This window comes from Argopecten irradians, chromosome 5 (assembly GCF_041381155.1).
Source record: "Argopecten irradians isolate NY chromosome 5, Ai_NY, whole genome shotgun sequence".
Classification (NCBI taxonomy): domain Eukaryota; kingdom Metazoa; phylum Mollusca; class Bivalvia; order Pectinida; family Pectinidae; genus Argopecten; species Argopecten irradians.
Genome location: NC_091138.1, coordinates 3,001,866 through 3,027,848, shown reverse-complemented (window position 1 = coordinate 3,027,848; position 25,983 = coordinate 3,001,866). Strand labels below are relative to the sequence as shown.

Below are 25,983 nucleotides of genomic sequence, written 5' to 3'. Positions count from 1 at the left end.
ATGGTTTGTAGATACATGGAAATTTCACATGCTGTGGTGAAGGTTTTGGTCCTAGTAGATATGAATGTAGATGGTTCATTGGTGAAGTTAGTGTACCATCATTGGGCCAGTTTGGTCTTGGACTCACCATACACATTCATAAATCAAATCCAGTTCTTGCTCATCATCTCTCTCCACTTATAAATACTTGTAATATGTTTAAAGCCGTTAGAGACAATGATCAAAATTACTAATCATATAGTCCTGAAGGGTTTTCATGGCCACATAGACATTCAAATCATGATTAATTTTAAAATCAGTGAAGTAGTTTTGACTTCTATGTCATTACATTAAAACCTGCACTATACATGTATGTAGTAGATGTAACTCTGTATTATAATAATCACTGAAGAGAACTAAGGTTGTCATCATCAGACAACAATGCTAAGTGTACTTCTTCATAGCAATCGCCATCATCACCTCACAAGACAAATAAAAACTGTCTCCTTGGATTATCTATTCAGCTTGGTCATCCTAGTGGTACAGTGATAAGTCGTGGTTATATAATGTAAAAGGCTGTAAAACCAAACAATCGCCATCATCACCTCACAAGACAAATAAAAACTGTCTCCTTGGATTATCTATTCAGCTTGGTCATCCTAGTGGTACAGTGATAAGTCGTGGTTATATAATGTAAAAGGCTGTAAAACCAAACAATCGCCATCATCACCTCACAAGACAAATAAAAACTGTCTCCTTGGATTATCTATTCAGCTTGGTCATCTGACAGTGAGTCTAGTGGATACAGTGTATACTGCAGTCGTGGTTATATAATGTAAAAGGCTGTCAAACCAAACAATCGCCATCATCACCTCACAAGACAAATAAAAAACTGTCTCCTTGGATTATCTATTCAGCTTGGTCATCCTAGTGGTACAGTGATAAGTCGTGGTTATATAATGTAAAAGGCTGTAAAACCAAACAATCGCCATCATCACCTCACAAGACAAATAAAAACTGTCTCCTTGGATTATCTATTCAGCTTGGTCATCCTAGTGGTACAGTGATAAGTCGTGGTTATATAATGTAAAAGGCTGTCAAACCAAACAATCGCCATCATCACCTCACAAGACAAATAAAAACTGTCTCCTTGGATTATCTATTCAGCTTGGTCATCCTAGTGGTACAGTGATAAGTCGTGGTTATATAATGTAAAAGGCTGTCAAACCAAACAATCGCCATCATCACCTCACAAGACAAATAAAAACTGTCTCCTTGGATTATCTATTCAGCTTGGTCATCCTAGTGGTACAGTGATAAGTCGTGGTTATATAATGTAAAAGGCTGTAAAACCAAACAATCGCCATCATCACCTCACAAGACAAATAAAAACTGTCTCCTTGGATTATCTATTCAGCTTGGTCATCCTAGTGGTACAGTGATAAGTCGTGGTTATATAATGTAAAAGGCTGTCAAACCAAACAATCGCCATCATCACCTCACAAGACAAATAAAAACTGTCTCCTTGGATTATCTATTCAGCTTGGTCATCCTAGTGGTACAGTGATAAGTCGTGGTTATATAATGTAAAAGGCTGTCAAACCAAACACACATAAACCAATGTCAGTAGAGTATTTATAATGAAGATCAAATGTCATGCCATTATGGATAAAAAAAAAGTTACTCCTGCATCCATCTATTTATACGAAATTATCATGAATGTCCATAGAGATTGTAGTAAATTATTCACAGAAACTGTATAATAATTGTAGATATTTGTTTTATTGAATGAACTATTTAATATGATCTATGTCATCAAACCATCCCATGATGGTTTATAAAACAAATGGAGAGAAATGATTAACCATACAAACTAAGTAACAGAGTATACCACTGTGGTGGAGTGCCTCGCTGTAATTACTTTGAGTATATCATGTATGAAAAGTAATGCTATATGAAGAATCATGTATGAAAGAGTTATATCTAAAGAACTAACTGATGGGAGTTATATGTATAACCTACTAGTATAGATCAGAAGGATTTGAAGAATGTTTCTGAACCTGTCGGACAACTGGGACGGTGTCTATTGTATTACATGTTTCATGCCCATTTTGTCATAGTTTGTAGTTCATGGGAAATTCATGTAAAGAGAAGGTAGTTAAAATAGCATGTTTATACCATTTACTTCCACCCAATAGCATGTCTGTGATTCCTAGGGGAAGTCCTTCTATCTCAGACGGAAACTATGACTCTACCGTAAACACCTTTATTTCCTATGTTTATATGACGTTTGTCTGTATATATGTACATATATTTTAATGTGATAATAAACCTTTGTGTATTCCAGATCCCAGCCATACTATGTCCATGTAGTTTCCATAGCTCATCTGTGTTATTGTCCAGAGGCGGTATGTATACATTGACTATATCTACAATATATTGTTTATATCTTTAGATTGATCTATCATGTGACATGAAAATCCCCATAAAATACAATCAAACCAAGATGTTAACTCAAAGATTGTAAGATCATTGTAAAATTTCGACTTATTTGAGTATTTGTGTTAAATTATACTATAATTAATCCATAGAAGTTTGGAGCGATTAACAACTCAAATTAAGTACATGTAGATGTAGAAGTCTTCGAATTATACAAGTTTGAGACATTGAGCTAGACACTTCCTGTTACGATCCTGACTCATATAGTCTGTATGTCACAGAGTTATCTGCCCTTGTAAGTAAGTAGTCATTGTCAAGTATTCCAGAATGTAACATTTTATTCTCTCAGAGAAAGCTACACAAAGTAATGCTCACGAAGTAATGACACCACATTTGATACCTTCCTGCAGGGGCAGATAACTCTGTTATGTGCAAAGATAGTATAAATGATGTGGGATTATAAGAAATGCAATAGAAATTTAAAGTTAACATTAATTATGTGTTTGAGTTAAAACAGATATTTGCTGGGGTATATCGTGTTATAAGGACTAATTAGTGCATGTGGTTGGAGAGTGCCCAACACCCACTGTTGTTTTATCATCGTCATCATTGTCAATGATGTTAAACAATGATGCATGACTGACTGTTTTATTAAGAGTCGTTCAGATATAATCAACATCAAATTAGCTGTTTCAAACATTATTGGAAGTGAAAAGTTGAAATAAAATAAGAATATGGATTGTGAAATGTTGCATGTTAGTTTTCCCGTAGAAACAAGTTTAATATTCCCTGGTGTCAGATGTTGTTATGGTAAAATGGTATGATGGGAATTCCTTACGTCTCATTCACAGAGATGAAGCTGATCTAACTACGACAATTGGACACGACATATAAGGTTCCTTCCTCTTATACCCATTTTACATTGCTGTGTATCCCTTAAACTCTGATAAGATTACTGGATGTGAAACATGCATGTTCCAAGTGAATTAGGCCATGTTTTCTTGGATGGAATGAAGACATTTGTGAGTCTCTGACATTTTATTGGGTGAAACAGTGGTTGATGCCTTGAGTGTAGTGGCAGCCAAGCTCCACCAAGTCTGTTCCTATAACACCTGATATTGATGTATAGGTCGTTTTCCTGTTATCTCAGTAAATGTTATTTTAGATAAGGTGTAAGTTACATGTACAGGTATTACTGGTTTAGAAAAAGTTCTGCTGCAGCAGAAGTGTTTCTGATGATGTAAACATTGTACCTAATGTAAGCAATCAACACTATCTTAGAGCAGTATGGATACTAATGAGTAACTCTATATATACTCTCTACAATATCCAGATCACTATTGAAACACTTGTCTTAGCTGATCTTATTTGAGTGTATCACTATATTGTTATTCTGCCTGAATTCTTAGTTAAATCATGATATTGGTTTGTATAGTTCAGAGGTCATTGTTTATGAAATTCTAAAAACGTAATAGACATTGATGTAGTTGAATGACTTTGAAGGAACATGCTCTATGGATCTAAAGGTTCACATAGAAAGTAATATACCAAGGTGTTTTGTATGTTAGAGTGGGGAATGCAGTGTGTAATGCTATGGTTCGGAGTGATAAAATAATATTTATCATCACGTGTACAATCAAGGATAAAATGGAGTTGAGAATTAACCTAAATAGAATAGAAGAATTGTATTTGACACAATAAAGGTACATCAAAAACACCTGATTGTTTTGTATCTCTGCATGTAAAGAAAGCCACAGATTCCAGAGAGAAATGACTGGGAATCAATCCCTGAGGTGATCTTTATGAACTGTGTAATGATACCGTATGTGGGTTATTTACATATTTGTCTAATCTGAGTTTAGTATTGACTTGTAAGTAGTGGTTCCTTGAGGTGCTAGATTAATTGGTACTGATCACCAGAGCCGACTTTGGCTGAAGGACGTCCGATTTATTGAGAAAGTGTTTGTTTGATCATGACTGCCTGAGGATTATACAGAATCCAATAAATAGCGGTTGACATAGCCTACATAGACAGACCAGCTTGTTAGTGCAGCTCATTAAAACCCGAGAGAGCGACCAGTCGTGTAATTGTCTCCCCTTGTTTGGTCGTCCTCACACACCCTGTGTCTCGCTTTGGCCTTGTTGACCTGATGGAAATCTAAGATGCTGTAGCTTTCTCCAGGATACTTCCTATCACTATTGACCAGATTGCAATTGTCAGATGTACAATGAGTTCTTATTGACAATCAGTAAATTGTATGGAAGAGATGTGATAAGTTGGAGTTAGGTGTGATTGATGCTGGGCTAGTGTATTGACTGTAGAGCCAAATACCATCACATTATACTCATATATCAATTAGAGTCATCGCCTGCCTCAAAATAATGATTGGAGGATTTCATCTCATCAAACTTAATTCAATAATAAAAAAAAAAACACACAATATATTTAAAACAAAAATAAGGCACAGTTTATTTATTTACTTATTCATTTTCTAAGATTTGGATTAGCTCCTTGGTGCATATTCTGGTGTGGGATATAAAATAGTTGGGTGGAAAACTTGACCCCTAGGATTTTTGGTGTTTTAGGTTCTGGTTTTACTGCATGGCTTCTCTTGAATTGTAATTGATATGAGGGGAAACATTGTCTGAGATAAGTTACAGAAAAATAAAGATACATCTTACTCAGTTATAATCGATCACACTACTGTATACCCTAATAATATGTCTCAGGTTTAACTGATGTAATAGTTATCCCCATTGGTATATATAAGATTATGATTATCTTCCCTGGTATATCTGATTGTCTCCCTTTGATAATGGTCTCCCCTGATTACTGTTTATAGAGTTCTAAGATATGATTTTATTTTAAAACAATATGGTCCTGATACAGGTTTTATTTCTGAATTATAAGTCAGTTTTGTTGGTCGCAGATAAAGTAATTTGTTGCATTTTAATTTGAATTTAGAAATGATAAAAATAAATATGTCCTTATTTAAATTATGTTTCTGTTTTCGAAAAAAATTGTTCAAATTTTTCTTCCTATTGCTTTCAAAGTAGATTAGATAAAACAAGATCCTAGTAGTTTTTAAACATGTAAGGAAAATATCATTTCTAAAGGCACAATCAGGCATAATGTTGTTACGGTGTGGCATTTCGTGTCAGAGGGCAGACAGAGCATGTTTGGTGTGCCAACCGAGAGCTTTCTGTCAAGTCTGACCCATAGCAGGCAGCAAACACACAGACACATGCAGGTATATTCTCTCACTTTAATGTTATTTGATAAAGCCAAAAACTAGTGCCTGCATGCCTCTGGTTGGAGCCACTATTATGTTTATAGACATTTCCAAAAGTAAGCGTGAACGTACTACGCACGCTGACTCGGCGCGTACTAGGTGATTTCTGGGGGGGTCGTCTCAAAATTGAAACTGTACAAAAATGTACATTAGGAAAATATATATTGAGTTCCTGTCCATTACATACAAATCAATTTTGTTAAAACTAAATGTTATATGTAGCAACACTGATAAGAATTTTCACTGAAAAAAGTCAATAGAATTATTTAAGGTGCTTGTAGTAGTAAGAAAAAGGATGGCCATAAGACACTACCCTGATGAACTCAATGTTTTGGATAGTGGAATTTAAAGGTCAAATATGCGACTATGACGTCACAACATTAATGTTAAACTAATGTTTCTATAAATGATCCGAGTCTATATGCTATACATCGACCTCCGCATGACCATGGGATTAGTGAATTTTTTTGTCTGATACATTTGGATTTCCAACAATAAAATGTCATAAGCAGTAACGCCAACGTTTAGATAAAATTCATTGTACATCAATGTATTTGTTAGGAAGTATAGATACTCATGGGAGTAGTTATTTTAGCAACAGTATAGATACAAGCAAAGAGAAAATGTGCTTCTTATAAATTGTGTGTAAAATGATAATCAGAACCTATTCTAAAATGAACACAAATAGTGTGTTTATGCACGTGAGTACGGGAGTATATTGTAGCTTAACACCTGAAAAGGACATTTGGGGTTTTTACAAAAAAAATTTAGGACAAAAATATTACGACATTTTGAAAGAGTACTGGCAAAATGGCCTAAATTTAGTCCCAATCTGATTCTCTGTGTTGGGTTGATTAATGATACGACATCATTCGCTGGCGGGATGTCTTAGTTAACGTAAATAGAGAATCCAGTAAATTGCCGGTTATTAATTCTCGTTAATACATATGTAATTGTTGTACATATATACATGTACGATGATAAATGTTTAGAAGTGGAGACACACATCATATATACATGTACATGTATGTAAAGTATACGTTTTTAGGCATAACTGTACCACTATTCACTATTCAATGGCTCCAGACGCTTAAATTATGTTATTCGATTGTTTCCTACTCTCCTAGGGGGGAGGGGGGGGGGGGGACTCGTGTGAAAAATGGGCGGTCACCATGGTGACATACGCCCTAAAGAAAATACGATATTTTTCCTGTCCTGTGATAACTGTAAAAGTATTAAAATTGTATATGTAGTCATCAGCTAATGGAAGTCGTCATCATTCTTTGTTAGAAACCCCCAAAATCAATCAACGCGCGTCTGTCACATTTTGTGGTTTACGCTTCAAAAATGTCTAAGGTCATCAAAAAGCGTTTGGAGGGTTTCAAAGCGCCAGGAACACTAAGCGTTTTGGTAACGTCGACGATAACGTTATTTAAAAATAACCGTGCAATATTGCGTGTGGCATGTCTTTTGAGACATATACCCGAAAACCAATGAGAAGTGACAAAAAATCCCGAAAAATAATAATACCCTGTATAGACAGTAGACAAACTAGAATGTATTGGTGTGTAAAAGTTTGCTGGTTATTTTGTCACATATTACCCTGTCATAGACAATAGACAAACTAGAATGTATTGGTGTGTAAAAGTTTGCTGGTTATTTTGTCACATATTACCCTGTATAGACAATAAACAAACTAGAATGTATTGGTGTGTAAAAGTTTGCTGGTTATTTTGTCACATATTACCCTGTCATAGACAATAGACAAACTAGAATGTACTGGTGTGTAAAAGTTTGTTGGTTATTTTGTCACATATTACCCTGTCATAGACAATAGACAAACTAGAATGTACTGGTGTGTAAAAGTTTGCTGGTTATTTTGTCACATATTACCCTGTCATAGACAATAGACAAACTAGAATGTATTGGTGTGTAAAAGTTTGCTGGTTATTTTGTCACATATTACCCTGTCATAGACAGTAGACAAACTAGAATGTATTGGTGTGTAATGTATTGGTGTGTAAAAGTTTGCTGGTTATTTTGTCACATATTACCCTGTATAGACAGTAGACAAACTAGAATGTATTGGTGTGTAAAAGTTTGCTGGTTATTTTGTCACATATTACCCTGTATAGACAATAGACAAACTAGAATGTATTGGTGTGTAAAAGTTTGCTGGTTATTTTGTCACATATTACCCTGTATAGACAATAGAACAAACTAGAATGTATTGGTGTGTAAAAGTTTGCTGTTGGTTAATTATTTTGTCATTTTGTCACATATTACCCTGTCATAGACAATAGACAAACTAGAATGTATTGGTGTGTAAAAGTTTGCTGGTTATTTTGTCACATATTACCCTGTCATAGACAGTAGACAAACTAGAATGTACTGGTGTGTAAAAGTTTGCTGGTTATTTTGTCACATATTACCCTGTATAGACAGTAGACAAACTAGAATGTATTGGTGTGTAAAAGTTTGCTGGTTATTTTGTCACATATTACCCTGTCATAGACAGTAGACAAACTAGAATGTATTGGTGTGTAAAAGTTTGCTGGTTATTTTGTCACATATTACCCTGTCATAGACAGTAGACAAACTAGAATGTATTGGTGTGTAAAAGTTTGCTGGTTATTTTGTCACATATTACCCTGTCATAGACAGTAGACAAACTAGAATGTATTGGTGTGTAAAAGTTTGCTGGTTATTTTGTCACATATTACCCTGTATAGACAGTAGACAAACTAGAATGTATTGGTGTGTAAAAGTTTGCTGGTTATTTTGTCACATATTACCCTGTCATAGACAATAGACAAACTAGAATGTATTGGTGTGTAAAAGTTTGCTGGTTATTTTGTCACATATTACCCTGTATAGACAGTAGACAAACTAGAATGTATTGGTGTGTAAAAGTTTGCTGGTTATTTTGTCACATATTACCCTGTCATAGACAGTAGACAAACTAGAATGTATTGGTGTGTAAAAGTTTGCTGGTTATTTTGTCACATATTACCCTGTCATAGACAATAGACAAACTAGAATGTATTGGTGTGTAAAAGTTTGCTGGTTATTTTGTCACATATTACCCTGTCATAGACAGTAGACAAACTAGAATGTATTGGTGTGTAAAAGTTTGCTGGTTATTTTGTCACATATTACCCTGTCATAGACAGTAGACAAACTAGAATGTATTGGTGTGTAAAAGTTTGCTGGTTATTTTGTCACATATTACCCTGTCATAGACAATAGACAAACTAGAATGTATTGGTGTGTAAAAGTTTGCTGGTTATTTTGTCACATATTACCCTGTCATAGACAGTAGACAAACTAGAATGTATTGGTGTGTAAAAGTTTGCTGGTTATTTTGTCACATATTACCCTGTATAGACAGTAGACAAACTAGAATGTATTGGTGTGTAAAAGTTTGCTGGTTATTTTGTCACATATTACCCTGTATAGACAGTAGACAAACTAGAATGTATTGGTGTGTAAAAGTTTGCTGGTTATTTTGTCACATATTACCCTGTCATAGACAATAGACAAACTAGAATGTACTGGTGTGTAAAAGTTTGCTGGTTATTTTGTCACATATTACCCTGTATAGACAGTAGACAAACTAGAATGTATTGGTGTGTAAAAGTTTGTTGGTTATTTTGTCACATATTACCCTGTATAGACAGTAGACAAACTAGAATGTATTGGTGTGTAAAAGTTTGCTGGTTATTTTGTCACATATTACCCTGTCATAGACAATAAACAAACTAGAATGTATTGGTGTGTAAAAGTTTGCTGGTTATTTTGTCACATATTACCCTGTCATAGACAATAGACAAACTAGAATGTATTGGTGTGTAAAAGTTTGCTGGTTATTTTGTCACATATTACCCTGTCATAGACAATAGACAAACTAGAATGTATTGGTGTGTAAAAGTTTGCTGGTTATTTTGTCACATATTACCCTGTCATAGACAGTAGACAAACTAGAATGTACTGGTGTGTAAAAGTTTGTTGGTTATTTTGTCACATATTACCCTGTATAGACAGTAGACAAACTAGAATGTATTGGTGTGTAAAAGTTTGCTGGTTATTTTGTCACATATTACCCTGTCATAGACAATAGACAAACTAGAATGTATTGGTGTGTAAAAGTTTGCTGGTTATTTTGTCACATATTACCCTGTATAGACAGTAGACAAACTAGAATGTATTGGTGTGTAAAAGTTTGCTGGTTATTTTGTCACATATACCCTGTCACAAACTAGATTATTGGTGTGTAAAAGTTTGCTGGTTATTTTGTCACATATTACCCTGTCATAGACAATAGACAAACTAGAATGTACTGGTGTGTAAAAGTTTGTTGGTTATTTTGAAGTCTTGATAAAACCTGACAGTTTCTATTTTTTTATCATCTTTGGAAAAACCTCTAGTCTGATTGACTGTGTTTGTAAAATCTACATATTGATATAGATGTCTTTAGAAATGTGAAGAGAGTGTAGATGTCTTTCAGAAATGTGAAGAGAGTGTAGGAGTGATAGGGAGAGTTGTGTCAATGTATGACGATTACAGAACCAGGTAATGTGTCCTCTGAGGTAAATGTGGGTATTCAGTGTCTTTTTAACTCACATTAACAGTGTATGTTATTGTCAAATCAGACTTCTCTAACAACAGAAGTGTCAAGATGGGAGAGAAACGTTTCTCTGTCGATGTTGAACTTTATGAACAGCATGACACATTATGCTATCTTATATATAGTTTGATGTGGTCCCATACAGTACTGTTATATTAAACACTATGATTTCTCAGTATAAAAAGTGCTGAGTTTGGTAAAACTAAAATCTCCATATAAACTGATAAAATCAAAAGTCTGTTTTTGGCTTGAATTGTTTGAACCAAGTCCTCTTCAGTTAGATTTACTACATACATATAAGCTTTTCCTTCAGCTTTCTGATGGTTATCATAGAAAATGATTCAAGTAAAACATCTCAAACATGCTCTTTTAAACTGCCCAATTAGAAAAAAATGTTTTCATGGTCATGATTTATACTACAATATGAGTTTCATGTATCTATACAAACCTATAACAATGTAATTGGATGTAAAAGGATAAAAAAGTTCAAGTGTAATCTTTTTAGAATAACCTTATAAATGTGTGTTTATTTTTCAGAAGCGAATGTGATATACCGTGATGGATTACCTGTGTTTTCTGTGCCTTTACCGTCTCGAAAAGAGACATGTGAATTTACGCTCAAGCCCGTCTCCCAAACGGTCGGGGATTTCCTCAAATACATCAAAGAAGAAGATGGTGGAGTGGATCGAGCCATTATCTTATCAGATGGTACGTACCACACAGACAGAGGTTTCTCTTTCTGTTTCATACTGCATTTATTTGTCTCCCACAAAAAGTGGGCAACTTAAGTATAGTTATCACAAAAACCATGGATTGGTAGGGTCATTAGATTGTCTACATCTGACATATATCTAACTCAAATTTCATACCAATAGTTCTTGCTTTGGATTGCATTTTAAATCCGAAGCTCACTTATTAAAATCAGAAAATTCATTTCCTACAATAATTCAATAAAGTTCCCATAATATGTCTAAGATATTTGATACAAATTCTCCTTTCTAAAAGGGCTTGCTTTGGAATGTTTGTCAGGACATAAGGTCACTGTTAACTATATATAACTATATATCTTAATTTAAATGAATATCTAAAACAACAGAACCCTAAGCATACCCATGTGAGATAATCATGAATTATTAATGAAAATTTTTCAATCTATCATGAATATTTTTAATATATTTTCATTCACAAAATCAGTCAAGTTCATGTATGTTCATGAACATTCCTATTCATGAAAAATCATCAAAATTTCATGAATGTTTGAAGAATATATATGAATTTAAAACCAGCAAGAAGAATGGTGAATGAACTTTTTCATGAACATTCATGAGTTATTCATGACCTGCAAATGTATCTGCACCACAGCATGTTCGCACCTGCATCTGTTTATGAATGTTGGTGATGTTCATGAAGATTCATGAAACTGTGTGAAATCTAGTGGAGAAGGTTTGTTTATTATGTCAGGTTATGCCTATAGTCTCAGCCTTAATACTAAAACTGATACATTCTACATGGTATGATCAATGTATTATCATCTGTACAATCTACATGGTATGATCAATGTATTATCATCTGTACAATCTACATGGTATGATCAATGTATTATCATCTGTACAATCTACATGGTATGATCAATGTATTATCATCTGTTGGACCTACACTGTAGGATAATACTAAAACTGATACATTCTACATGGTATGATCAATGTATTATCATCTGTTGGACCAATGCTGTAGGACAAAACACACCATAAAACAATCATGCTGACAAAATCTGTAGTATCACACAACAAACCACAGGATATTTGTAACCACAAACTGCGAGAACTTTACTGTAGCGGAGAGTTGTGCAGTAGAGAACATTTGTAACCACAAACTGCGAGAACTTTACTGTAGCGGAGAGTTGTGCAGTAGAGAACATTTGTAACCACAAACTGCGATGGATGCAGGAGAGAACCACAAACTGCGAGAACTTTACTGTAGCGGAAAGTTGTGCAGGAGAGAACCACAAACTGCGAGAACTTTACTGTAGCGGAGAGTTGTGCAGTAGAGAGCATTTGTAACCACAAACTGCGAGAATTTTACTGTAGTGGAGAGTTGTGCAGGAGAGAACCACAAACTGCGAGAACTTTACTGTAGCGGAGAGTTGTGCAGGAGAGAACCACAAACTGCGAGAACTTTACTGTAGCGGAGAGTTGTGCAGGAGAGAACCACAAACTGCGAGAACTTTACTGTAGCGGAAAGTTGTGCAGGAGAGAACCACAAACTGCGAGAACTTTACTGTAGCGGAAAGTTGTGCAGTAGAGAACCACAAACTGCGAGAACTTTACTGTAGCGGAGAGTTGTGCAGGAGAGAACCACAAACTGCGGGTACTTTACTGTAGCGGAGAGTTGTGCAGTAGAGACACCAAGTTTACCAAACCATTACTGTGTAGCACCAGTCTGTTTCAGCATGTGAACCCTTTTATTTCTGTATTTCCACTGCAGTTTTGTGTGAAGTTTAACAGAAAATAAGATCCCTAGTGACATGTACAAGGCCAAGGGTGAGCTGATACGATCCCACTATCGATTGACAAGATTGAAAACCATTTCCTTGATTAAATCTGATGTAAGTGTCTGAGAGATATTCGGACATCTGTATCCGCTTCCTGTGCTTTATCCGGTCATATGACTTGGTGTTGACCATTACTGACAGCTTTTTTATGTCCTCTCTCAGCCAACACTTTGAAGTATTCAGTAGAAATTCTATGTTATTACAAAAGCTATAACTTACTTACCCCCCACTATGCCATCCCTACCAAACCCACATTTTCACTACCTGACCAGATTCAATAAGTTTTCTAAAGCCAGGAAATCTTCAGCTGTGACAGCAGTCAAATATCTTCTATCACTCATATGTTTTGAGCAGTGGGTACTATTAGCCACATCATCAGTTACCAAGTTTGAGCCTATGACCTTCCATGCCCATGCTACTGTTAACCATTATCACATTCTTTTGGAATTTTATTGATTAGTTTGATTTCATTTCTTTCGACGATTCCAGAGCTGCTTGTGACTGATGTCTGTAAGTAGCTTTGCCTAAAGGTTTTACTGTTCAGAGCGAATAAGATTCCAGGTAAAGTCAGCATTAATTTGATGCACTTTTAAGTTTCTTATGAACAGTATGAAGTATGTGCTAATTGTATAAGATCCTTGGCTATCAGGCTGTCTGTCATTATAACCATTATACTGAAGTTGGTCTCCCCTACCCACCCCAGCTATCAGACTGTCTGTCATTATAACCAATATACTGAAGTTGGTCTCCCCTACCCACCCCAGCTATCAGACTGTCTGTCATTATAACCAATATACTGAAGTTGGTGCTCCCCTACCCACCCCAGCTATCAGACTGTCTGTCATTATAACCAATATACTGAAGTTGGTGCTCCCCTACCCACCCCAGCTATCAGGCTGTCTGTCATTATAACCAATATACTGAAGTTGGTGCTCCCCTACCCACCCCAGCTATCAGACTGTCTGTCATTATAACCAATATACTGAAGTTGGTGCTCCCCTACCCACCCCAGCTATCAGGCTGTCTGTCATTGTAACCAATATACTGAAGTTGGTGCTCCCCTACCCACCCATGCTCTCCATGCTATATTTAATGAAAGAGCTTACCTCATATAACCCCATATTGGATGTACAGACATAGCACTAATTCAAAATGGCATCATGCAAGTACAACTTGGTGGATGTAAAAGTGCCTGTCACTGGTTGGTCACAACTCAACTACTCCGGAGGCTGATGTATTTTGAGAGATATCTGAGAATATGATCTAGATATTGGATGATGGATCAGATGATTGTATTTTGAGAGATATCCGAGACTATGATCTAGATATTCGATGATGGTATCCGAGACGATGATCTAGATATTCGATGATGGTATCCGAGACTATGATCTAGATATTCGATGATGGTATCCGAGACTATGATCTAGATATTCGATGATGGATCAGATGCTTTGTATCATTAGAAGGGTTTTAGATCTGTCACATTATATACATAGACCAGTCCGACCAAGTAAATACCCCATGATGGATCTACTCTCCCAGACCGACGATAGCCGGACAAAAAAGCGCGGCCGGCCTAGCTAGCCTGCAGACAGACAGTGGTAGTTTATATTAATTATTGCATGGTTTGATATTATAGAGGCTACTGTATGATATGATCACCTTTGTGTCGGAGGATGGCAGTTCTCCCATCATCCACCTGATGCTTTTAACTGTTAATCAATAAAATGGTTTTTAGTTATGACCATGTCATTAAGTTTGTAACCAATCAATAGAAATATAATCCTGCTGCATTGACATGCCTGATCAAGCTTTGAAGGTTGACAGTTTCCTCATAACGATTATCACACTGGTTACATGGCATACAGTTACCTCATAACGATTATCACACTGGTTACGTGGCACACTTGATTACATGGTATCACACTGGTTACATGGCACACTTGATTATGTGGTATCACACTGGTTACGTGGCATACAGTTACCTCATAACGATTATCACACTGGTTATGTGGCACACTTGATTACATGGTATCACACTGGTTATGTGGCACACTTGATTACGTGGTATCACACTGGTTACATGGCACACTTGATTACGTGGTATCACACTGGTTACGTGGCACACTTGATTACATGGTATCACACTGGTTATGTGGCACACTTGATTACATGGTATCACACTGGTTATGTGGCACACTTGATTACGTGGTATCACACTGGTTACGTGGCACACTTGATTACGTGGTATCACACTGGATACTTGGCACACTTGATTACGTTGTATTACACTGGTTGCGTGGCACACTTGATTACATGGTATCACACTGGATACTTGGCACACTTGATTACATGGTATCACACTGCTTATGTGGCACATTTGATTATGTGGTATTACACTAGTGACGTGGCAAACTTGATTACGTGTTATCACACTGGATACGTGGCACGCTTGATTACGTGTTATCACACTGGTTACATGGCACACTTGAATACGTGGTATCACACTGCTTACGTGTCACACTTGATTACATGGTATCACACTGGTTACGTGGGACACTTGATTACATGGTATCACACTGGTTACGTGGCACACTTGATTACTTGGTATCACACTGGATATGTGGTACACTTGATTACGTGGTATCACACTGGTTATGTGGCACACTTGGTTACGTGGTATCACACTGGTTATGTGGCACACTTGATAACATGGTATCACATTGGTTACGTGACACACTTGATTACGTGGTATCACACTGGTTACGTGGCACACTTGATTACGTGGTATCACACTGGTTACGTGGCACACTTGATTACATGGTATCACACTGGTTACGTGGCACACTTGATTACATGGTATCACACTGGTTACGTGGCACACTTGATTACGTGGTATCACACTGGTTACGTGGCACACTTGATTACATGGTATCACACTGGTTACGTGGCACACTTGATTACATGGTATCACACTGGTTACGTGGCACACTTGATTACGTGGTATCACACTGGTTACGTGGCACACTTGATTACGTGGTATCACACTGGTTACGTGGCACACTTGATTACGTGGTATCACACTGGTTACGTGTGGCACACTTGATTACGTGGTATCACACTGGTTACATTGGCACACTTGATTACGTGGTATCACACTGGTTACTTGGCACACTTGATTACATGGTATCACACTGGTTACGTGGCACACTTGATTACGTGGTATCACACTGTTTACGTGGCACGCTTGATTATGTAGTATCACACTGGTTACGTGGCACACTTGATTACATGGTATCACACTGGTTACGTGGCACACTTGATTACATGGTATCACACTGGTTACGTGGCACACTTGATTACATGGTATCACACTGGTTATGTGGGGTATCACACTGGTTACGTGGCATACTTGATAACGTGGTATCACACTGGTTATGTGGCACACTTGATTACGTGGTATCACACAGGTTACGTGGCACACTTGATTACGTGGTATCACACTGGTTACGTGGCACACTTGATTACGTGGGGTATCACACTGGTTACGTGGCACACTTGATTACGTGGTATCACACTGGTTACGTGGCACACTTGATTACGTGGTATCACACTGGTTACGTGGCACACTTGATTACGTGGTATCACACTGGTTACGTGGCACACTTGATTACGTGGTATCACACTGGTTACGTGGCACACTTGATTACGTGGTATCACACTGGTTATGTGGCACAATTGATTACGTGGTATCACACTGGTTACGTGGCACATTTGATTACGTGGTATCACACTGGTTACGTGGCACACTTGATTACGTGGTATCACACTGGTTACGTGGCACACTTGATTACATGGTATCACACTGGTTACGTGGCACACTTGATTACGTGGTATCACACTGGTTACGTGGCACACTTGATTACGTGGTATCACACTGGTTACGTGGCACACTTGATTACGTGGTATCACACTGGTTACGTGGCACACTTGATTACGTGGTATCACACTGGTTATGTGGCACACTTGATTACGTGGTATCACACTGGTTACGTTGGCACACTTGATTACATGGTATCACACTGGATACTTGGCACACTTGATTACATGGTATTACACTGGTTGCGTGGCACACTTGATTACGTGGTATCACACTGGTTACGTGGCACACTTGATTACATGGTATCACACTGGTTACGTGGCACACTTGATTACATGGTATCACACTGGTTACGTGGCACACTTGATTACATGGTATCACACTGGTTATGTGGGGTATCACACTGGTTACGTGGCATACTTGATAACGTGGTATCACACTGGTTATGTGGCACACTTGATTACGTGGTATCACACTGGTTACGTGGCACACTTGATTACGTGGTATCACACTGGTTACGTGGCACACTTGATTACGTGGTATCACACTGGTTACGTGGCACACTTGATTACGTGGTATCACACTGGTTATGTGGCACACTTGATTACGTGGTATCACACTGGTTACGTGGCACACTTGATTACGTGGTATCACACTGGTTACGTGGCACACTTGATTACGTGGTATCACACTGGTTACGTGGCACACTTGATTTTGTGGTATCACACTGGTTACGTGGCACACTTGATTACATGGTATCACACTGGTTACGTAGTATCACACTGGTTTCGTGGCATACTTGATTACGTGGTATCACACTGGTTACGTGGCACACTTGATTACGTGGTATCACACTGGTTACGTGGCACACTTGATTACCTTGTATCACACTGGTTACGTGGCACACTTGATTACGTGGTATCACACTGGTTACGTGGCACACTTGATTACGTGGTATTACACTGGTTACGTGGCACACTTGATTACGTGGTATTACACTGGTTACATGGCACACTTGATTACGGTGGTTATGTTGGTCGGTGTATGTTAGGCTCTCTCTTACATACCCAGGTTTACTTTTGCTCAATCAAATGTGATTTTGTTAAGGGTCTTTTAATTACAAAACCTGATACCCTGCATATGCAATATTCATTTCTAGTAAAAATGACTTTAAATGGCACAACAAGTTATAAAGTATTATTTTTCTTTTGGTGAAAAATTTGGTAAGATAAAATTTTTAATTACTTGCCAAGAGAAAATATGACCAGAAATCCTGGTGGGATCCTGCCGGGATAGTTTTCCGGGATCCCGATCAATTATGGCGGGATCCCGGGACAAAATCCCTGTGAGATCCTAGTGAAATATACAAGTGAATCCTATCATTTGCAATATTGATCATAAACAATTTTGCTTTTTCAATAAAGAAAAAAAAATTGATATTTGTATGCAGTTCTTTTTCAAACAAAGAATTAATACTTTTCATCAAATAAAACTTGAGATGTGTTACAACAGCTAGACAATTAACAAAAAGATTCGTATCAACTCAAGCCATTCCTTGACCTTTAAATGTTATTGAATTTATAATTGCACTAAAGCTTTGTTTTCATAATTATGTTAACTTACAAAGCTACACACAAACAAAATATTATTTAAATTCAGTTAAAACTTAGTAATACTAATAATTGCCACCATTGCCTAATAGTAGATTATTAATCAATAATGGAACCAGTCTATATATACCAAGTAAAGAGATAGTCAGAGGACATGATAATACGCATAATTTGAACACTAGGATAACTCAAATTTTTATCTCGGTCCCTTCGAGTTCATATTAACCGAGTTCCACTGTTTTATGCATTAATTCTTCACTTTCTTCTCAGCATACAAAAATATTTGAAAATGAAATAGTTTGTTATCTTTTAGAAATACTTCTACTTATAAAGGTCAGCCATTGGGGAAGGAAGACCCGACATTTGACGTATTGCAATCACATTTTGTTCTATGCTTTCTGTTGTAAACTATTTACACTGCCAACTAATCTTTTTCTGTGGCCCAATTATCTCTTATGAGCCGATCTTGAGTCTGTAATATACAGGGAAAATGGGTCGCAAATGACTGACCTTGCCCAATCTTAAGATCACAAGGATCAAATATTATTGAATCACCAAGCAACTTAAAAAAGGACTAGAGCAAGGCCTCTAATATTAAGTTGAGGATTGATTGTATGACTGACCCGAAGAGGCTGAAGGATCCAAGGCTTTATAAAAGGGTCCATTTGTCTTAAGGAAGCTACAGCTCCTTTGTTGTACTTTTAAACCTCGGGCCTATATGAAGGGACAAGGAGGTGTAACCCATACCCGCTAGGCTTGCCCTGTCTAGTCTCATGTTGTCCTCATCAGGCCCCGTTCAGAATTCATATGATGACTTGGGCATTTATATAGTTTGTTAAACTTTTTCAGTACAGAGTAATTTTGTACCTAATTGTGAACCCTATTATTAGTAGTGATCACCTTGTATTTAAATTTACCAGGTAATTTCAAATTATATTGTCTTCAGACAGTGCTCCAGTTAACATGCGTAACAGGTAAAATACTCGTTAAAATCTGTCAGTTTCTCCTAAAAATTGTATAAATATGTACTAATACCATGACCCATGCAATTTTTGTATTACGCAACCCAATTATGAAATAAAATCAGAAGAAATTTAATATTCGATGTCTTTGGCAGGAGTCGTGCTCAAGAGTCTGCATTAACTGTGCTCTTGCTCGTTTCAAATAGATATTTGCACAATTGCTAGCTGGTCATCGATTCCTTTATGGTGTAACTATATAATGCTTTTACCTACATATCTCTTATGTTTTGGGTTTGCACAGAAGTCAGAGTTGTATACCCCTACCTTATCAAAGATGGGAGTACAATAACTCATTCCTCCAAGATCAGAGATTGAGTCAGACTGATGGGTAAGGAAGAGCTCACTGTTAAAAATTTCCAACAACAACCTGATCTAGGCATATCAGGAACTGTATGAGGAACAGTGATTCCTGATCAAGTTTGATTTTGGTTTCAATCAGACTTGTAAAGATTACACTGCAAGCAATATTGAATAAACTATTTTTAGAATGGTAGCTGTTGGATATTTTAAAAGTACAGTCAATCTCTAGCTAGCCGTTTATTTGAAGATGAGCTTACGGATTTGAGATAGACTGGTCAATTCACTGTAATGATGTCTACTGCAGATAAACAGGTCATTTGTGTGGTCAGCATCAGCTGGAACTAAATAACTAGGAATAATCCTATTAAGATAGTGGACCAGGTGAATACCAGAAACTACTGCACTCTGATGATAACTTGCCACTGATTCGTTAATTAATAGCATCTTCTCAGTCCTACATTTGTAGGATGCTCTCAATATCAAGGACAGGATGGGGTGGGCTGTTCAACGTCTTGGACAGCTTAGAGATAGCAAATAAAGATATAAGATGGGCAGGAGTTTGACAGTATACTGTGAGATAACACATACAGTTATAAGATTGGATGCTGCGAGATAATACATACAGATATAAGATGGGCAGGAGTTTGAAAGTATACTTCGAGATAGCAAACACAGCTATACAATGGGCAGGAGTTTGACAGTATGCTGTGAAATAGCATACACAGCTATACAATTGGCATGAGTTTGACAGTATGCTGTGAGATAACACATACAGCTATAAGATGGACAGGAGTTTGACAGTATGCTGTGAGATAACACATACAGCTATAAGATGGACAGGAGTTTGACAGTATGCTGTGAGATAACACATACAGTTATAAGATGGACAGGAGTTTTGATAGTATACTGTGAGATAACACATACAGCTATAAGATGGACAGGAGTTTGACAGTATGCTGTGAGATAACACATACAGCTATAAGATGGACAGGAGTTTTGACAGTATACTGTGAGATAACACATACAGCTATAAGATGGACAGGAGTTTGACAGTATACTGTGAGATAATATTTACAGTTATAAGATTGGCAGGAGTTTTGACAGTATGCTGTGAGATGACACATACAGCTATAAGATGGACAGTGAGATAACACATACAGCTATAAGATGGACAGGAGTTTTGACAGTATGCTGTGAGATAACACATACAGCTATAAGATGGACAGGAGTTTGACAGTATACTGTGAGATAACACATACAGCTATAGAGATTGGACAGGAGTTTGACAGTATGCTGTGAGATAACACATACAGCTATAAGATGGGCAGGAGTTTTGACAGTGTACTGTGAGATAACACATACAGCTATAAGATGGGCAGGAGTTTGACAGTATGCTGTGAGATAACACATACAGCTATAAGATGGACAGGAGTTTGACAGTATGCTGTGAGATAACACATACAGCTATAAGATGGACAGGAGTTTGACAGTATACTGTGAGATAAATAGTTATAAGATGGGCAGGAGTTTGACAGTATGCTGTGAGATAACACATACAGCTATAAGATGGACAGGAGTTTGACAGTATGCTGTGAGATAACACATACAGCTATAAGATGGACAGGAGTTTTGACAGTATGCTGTGAGATAACACATACAGCTATAAGATGGACAGGAGTTTGACAGTATGCTGTGAGATAACACATACAGCTATAAGATGGACAGGAGTTTGACAGTATACTGTGAGATAACACATACAGCTATAGGATGGACAGGAGTTTGACAGTATAGATACACGTGTGAGGATAACACATACAGCTATAAGACAGTGCTGAGATAACACATACAGCTATATGGACAGGAGTTTGACAGTATACTGTGAGATAACACATACAGCTATAAGATGGACAGGAGTTTGACAGTATGATGTGAGATAACACATACAGCTATAAGATGGACAGGAGTTTGACAGTATACTGTGAGATAACACATACAGCTATAAGATGGACAGGAGTTTGACAGTATGCTGTGAGATAACACATACAGCTATAAGATGGACAGGAGTTTGACAGTATACTGTGAGATAACACATACAGCTATAAGATGGACAGGAGTTTGACAGTATGCTGTGAGATAACACATACAGCTATAAGATGGACATGAGTTTTACAGTATGCTGTGAGATAATACATACAGCTATAAGATGGACAGGAGATTGACAGTATGCTGTGAGAACACATACAGCTATAAGATGGACAGGAGTTTGACAGTATACTGTGTGAGATAACACATACAGCTATAAGATAGCAGCTATAAGATAGACAGGAGTTTGACAGTATACTGTGAGATAACACATGCAGCTGTAAGATGGACAGGAGTTTGACAGAATACTGTGAGATAACACATACAGCTATAAGATGGACAGGAGTTTGACAGTATGTTGTGAGATAACACATACAGCTATCGGTTGGGCAAGAGTTTGACAGTATACTGTGAGATAATTCATGGTACCAGTGGTTTCTAGTGTATGTCATGGCTTATGGGGAATGCAATCATTCCCTGGGGTGCTATAGAACATTGTATTGTTTGTCTGTGTGAAGTTTTTGTTATGATTAATTGATGAGTTTACGGGGGAGTCCGTCGTGGTTTTGTGCCATACTCTCATAGTGACTGTCCCACAACAGGTGGTAATGCTAGACAGAAAGTAAGCTCACATAATCACCCTGGCCAAAAATATATATAGAATTGAATAAAAAACACACATTTGTACAACAATCGATATCGCTATATCGGTGAGTTGTGTATGGGGAGGAATTGTCACTATGGAATGGTGGCATTAAAAGGCTGAAATCCTTCTAGTCCAAACCTTGCCTCATTACGGCTGCTTCAGACACTCTGCCTTGACTGTCAACTCCAGGGTAGTGTAGCAGGGCTCTATAATGAAGCTGCTAGGCGGTGTATAATGACACTATCTAATTGAAGAAAACCTTACAAACACCCACTACTAATTAACAGTTTTAATTATACACTTACTCTGGCCTAAACATATCTATAATTCATATAACAAACTCTGTTGTTAATTGTTTAAGATTCAAGTTTTCATTAATTGTGTAGGTTTAGGCTGCAGATCAGTAGTTGTAATTTTTTGTTAAAAGTTCAAGTAATCATATCCTGGTGTGAAAATTTTACACAAATGTATATTTTGGTGTTGCCTTTAAAGAAAAGGGAGATGCATAAATATCCCTATTATTGGCATCAGTGTTGGACAGGGGTCTACATACTTCCGCTCTGGAGCGTTACCTTTTGCTGATAAGATAACTTAATGAATAACTTTCTTCAGGCATTGGCTTAAATTGCACTGTTTAAAAGGTCTGAAGATGAAAGATTAAAATTACTGAAACTAAAAATAGAAAACGTTATTTCTCAATGATAACTTCAGTTTTCTTGCAGAATTGTCTTACCAAAGCACTTGCTTGAGATTGCTTTTCAGTTCGTAAAATTTGTAACCAAAAATACAAAAGCGTTTTCTGTATGATAATTAAAGCTCATGTTTCTTTGAAACCATTTAGGTGAATGCTCTTGCTATTTTCCACCCTAACCATGACTACTTGTTTTGGTTTGGTATTGTAACTTAATGAGTTAGAGGTCAAAGGGACAGTATTACTATAAATAGAAGATCTGTCTGTGCAGGGTTTCTTGAGTTTATCAGAACTAAAATACCATAGCGTTTATATATTTCAAGAGCCATAATTCATAATTCAATTCTAAGCTGTTTGAATGATCCTAGTTAAAATTTTTAAAGTTGTAGATAAAAGCATCCACTTTTGTTCAGTTCTACATCATTTGATGGTTCATTATTTTTCAAATATGAAATAACAGAATTTATAGTTCATTTTAGATATAAGATGTTTTCTTTTTCTTTAAGTGTACTTCAAAGAACCCTTGCAATTGGTATTTAATCCTGATAAGAACAATGTATTCCTATTCTGGCTACATAACAATGATACTTGTGATGAAATAGCTTTTCTGTGTGTTTACTCTGTTGTACTTTCATCAGGAATCATTCCAACAACAGTAAATAATTGATGCCATTGCCTTGATTGTCGATTGAGACAGATCATTGGGTGTAGGACTGCAGTAACACAACAGTGATGTTTTACACTTTTAACCAGTGGAGGTTATAATATCAAACTCTTTGTTCCTGTACTATATTTGATAATAAAACCAGCAAGTCTTAGTCCTTAATTGTTGGAATTTAATATCACCAAGCTGTGTTTTCAGGCATGAAATTTAGAAAGACAGAATGCTTACAGGTATATTTATGGATTCCTAGTTAAAAATTCTAGGTTTTGATTTTCACCTGTAAAACATTGAATGTGATAGCTATTTTTAGCTGACGGTGGTCAGGTTAAAGAACTTTGGGTTTGAGATAATGATGCTTTGTTACAGGTTTGGATTGTTAGCTTTCCGGGCATTGTTGAGTTGGAATCGTTTTGAATTAATTGTGTCAATTTACTTTTGAAGTCATGGAATATGCTAATTGTGTTTTGAGGCAAAATGATCGACCATCGTTGTCAGGATGTTTGATGTGGTCACTGCGTTTTAGATTAGTTTTCACATAGATGTAGTACTTGATAAACCAGAAGCAGGTATACATTTACAGAGGCTCATTGGTCTAAATGGCTGTGTAGGGGCTTCGTTGGCTGAGTGGTTAAGATATCTCGACATATTACCACAAGCCCTCCATCTCTGGGTCGCATGTTAGAATCCCATGTGGGCCAGTTATCAGGTACTATAACTGCTGATTGGTGGTTTTTTACTGGGTACTCTGGCTTTCCTCCACTAACAAACCTGGCACGTCCTTATATGAGCGTGTTGGTTAATAGGACATTATACTAGTAAAATCAAACTAAATGACCTTGTGACCTTACATGGTACAAGTGTTGTAATATTCTGTGACAATGTAATATACTGTGACAAATTGACAATCTGTGTTGATGCCTCAGTGACAGCTGTTTAGCAGTGGAATGGATGGTTTCCATACAAAATATTAGGTCACAATTCGATTGAATTGATTTCCAAAACGTTACACAAACAATTTAAAAGTTGAGGTACACATCCTTAATTTGTACACTTTCCCCCTCTATTTCTTATAAGGACTGTTGTGTTGTGTGTGTAATTGATCTTGATGTGAAGGAAGTAAGATGTTGTTTAGATATTCCCTACACAGTTCTGGTCTTCACTCTCACCATTAAATCATCCTTGTTTTCTCCAGTCAAACAGCAGAAACTTCAGGCGTATGCTTTTGGAATCAATTTATATTGTTTTTCTGTATTATAAATGTTTGTGTCGTAGTGATAGCTCATTATCAACTGGTAATGTCTGGCCCAAGGACAATAGTCCTGTAGAGATGTAAACCTGGGGTATTGAGACTACAAACAAAATGCTTTTGTCACAAGTGTTGTTCTGCCCAGCCCAACAACCAGCATCCCTGGTTTGTTTGTCGTTTACTTCCATTGTGTTTAACCTACAAATAAAGACATGATGAGATTACAGATTATGGGAGATGGACCCAGGAAAGCTGAATCTGTAGAAATCCTCATTCTGCTATATTTGTAGCTTACTAATGCTATTGGTGAAATCCAATTATATTGGTTAGGTTTTATCTTCAGGCTGCTTTGTTTTCTGGTCAAGTAATGTAGAAAGCAAACAACAAGTAATGTCGAAAGCAAACAACAAGTAATGTCGAAAGCAAACAACAAGTAATGACGAAAGCAAACAACAAGTAATGTCGAAAGCAAACAACAAGTAATGTCGAAAGCAAACAACAAGTAATGTCGAAAGCAAACAACAAGTAATGTCGAAAGCAAACAACAAGTAATGTAGAAAGCAAACAACAAGTAATGTCGAAAGCAAACAACAAGTAATGACGAAAGCAAACAACAAGTAATGACAAAAGCAAACAACAAGTAATGCGAAAGCAAACAACAAGTAATGTCGAAAGCAAACAACAAGTAATGTCGAAAGCAAACAACAAGTAATGTCGAAAGCAAACAACAAGTAATGTCGAAAGCAAACAACAAGTAATGTCGAAAGCAAACAACAAGTACTGTCGAAAGCAAACAACAAGTACTGTCGAAAGCAAACAACAAGTAATGTCGAAAGCAAACAACAAGTAATGTCGAAAGCAAACAACAAGTAATGTCGAAAGCAAACAACAAGTAATGTCGAAAGCAAACAACAAGTAATGTCGAAAGCAAACAACAAGTAATGTCGAAAGCA

The 25,983-nt window shown here is 36.8% G+C and overlaps 1 protein-coding gene across 4 annotated transcripts in view; it reads left to right on the top strand.

Moving 5' to 3' along the window:
- The window catches only part of LOC138322656 (calcium uniporter protein, mitochondrial-like), a 122,928-nt gene that overhangs the window by 56,581 nt on the left and 40,364 nt on the right, over positions 1–25,983 (top strand). For all 4 annotated transcript variants that reach the window (XR_011208454.1, XR_011208455.1, XR_011208453.1 and 1 more), the window contains exons 2-3: positions 2,327–2,387; positions 10,876–11,046. Coding sequence is in view for 1 of the 4 variants with exons in the window: in XM_069266658.1 (XP_069122759.1) it covers positions 2,327–2,387; positions 10,876–11,046 (232 nt within the window). In the remaining 3 variants the exon portion in view is untranslated. The remainder of the gene's footprint in view (positions 1–2,326; positions 2,388–10,875; positions 11,047–25,983) is intronic.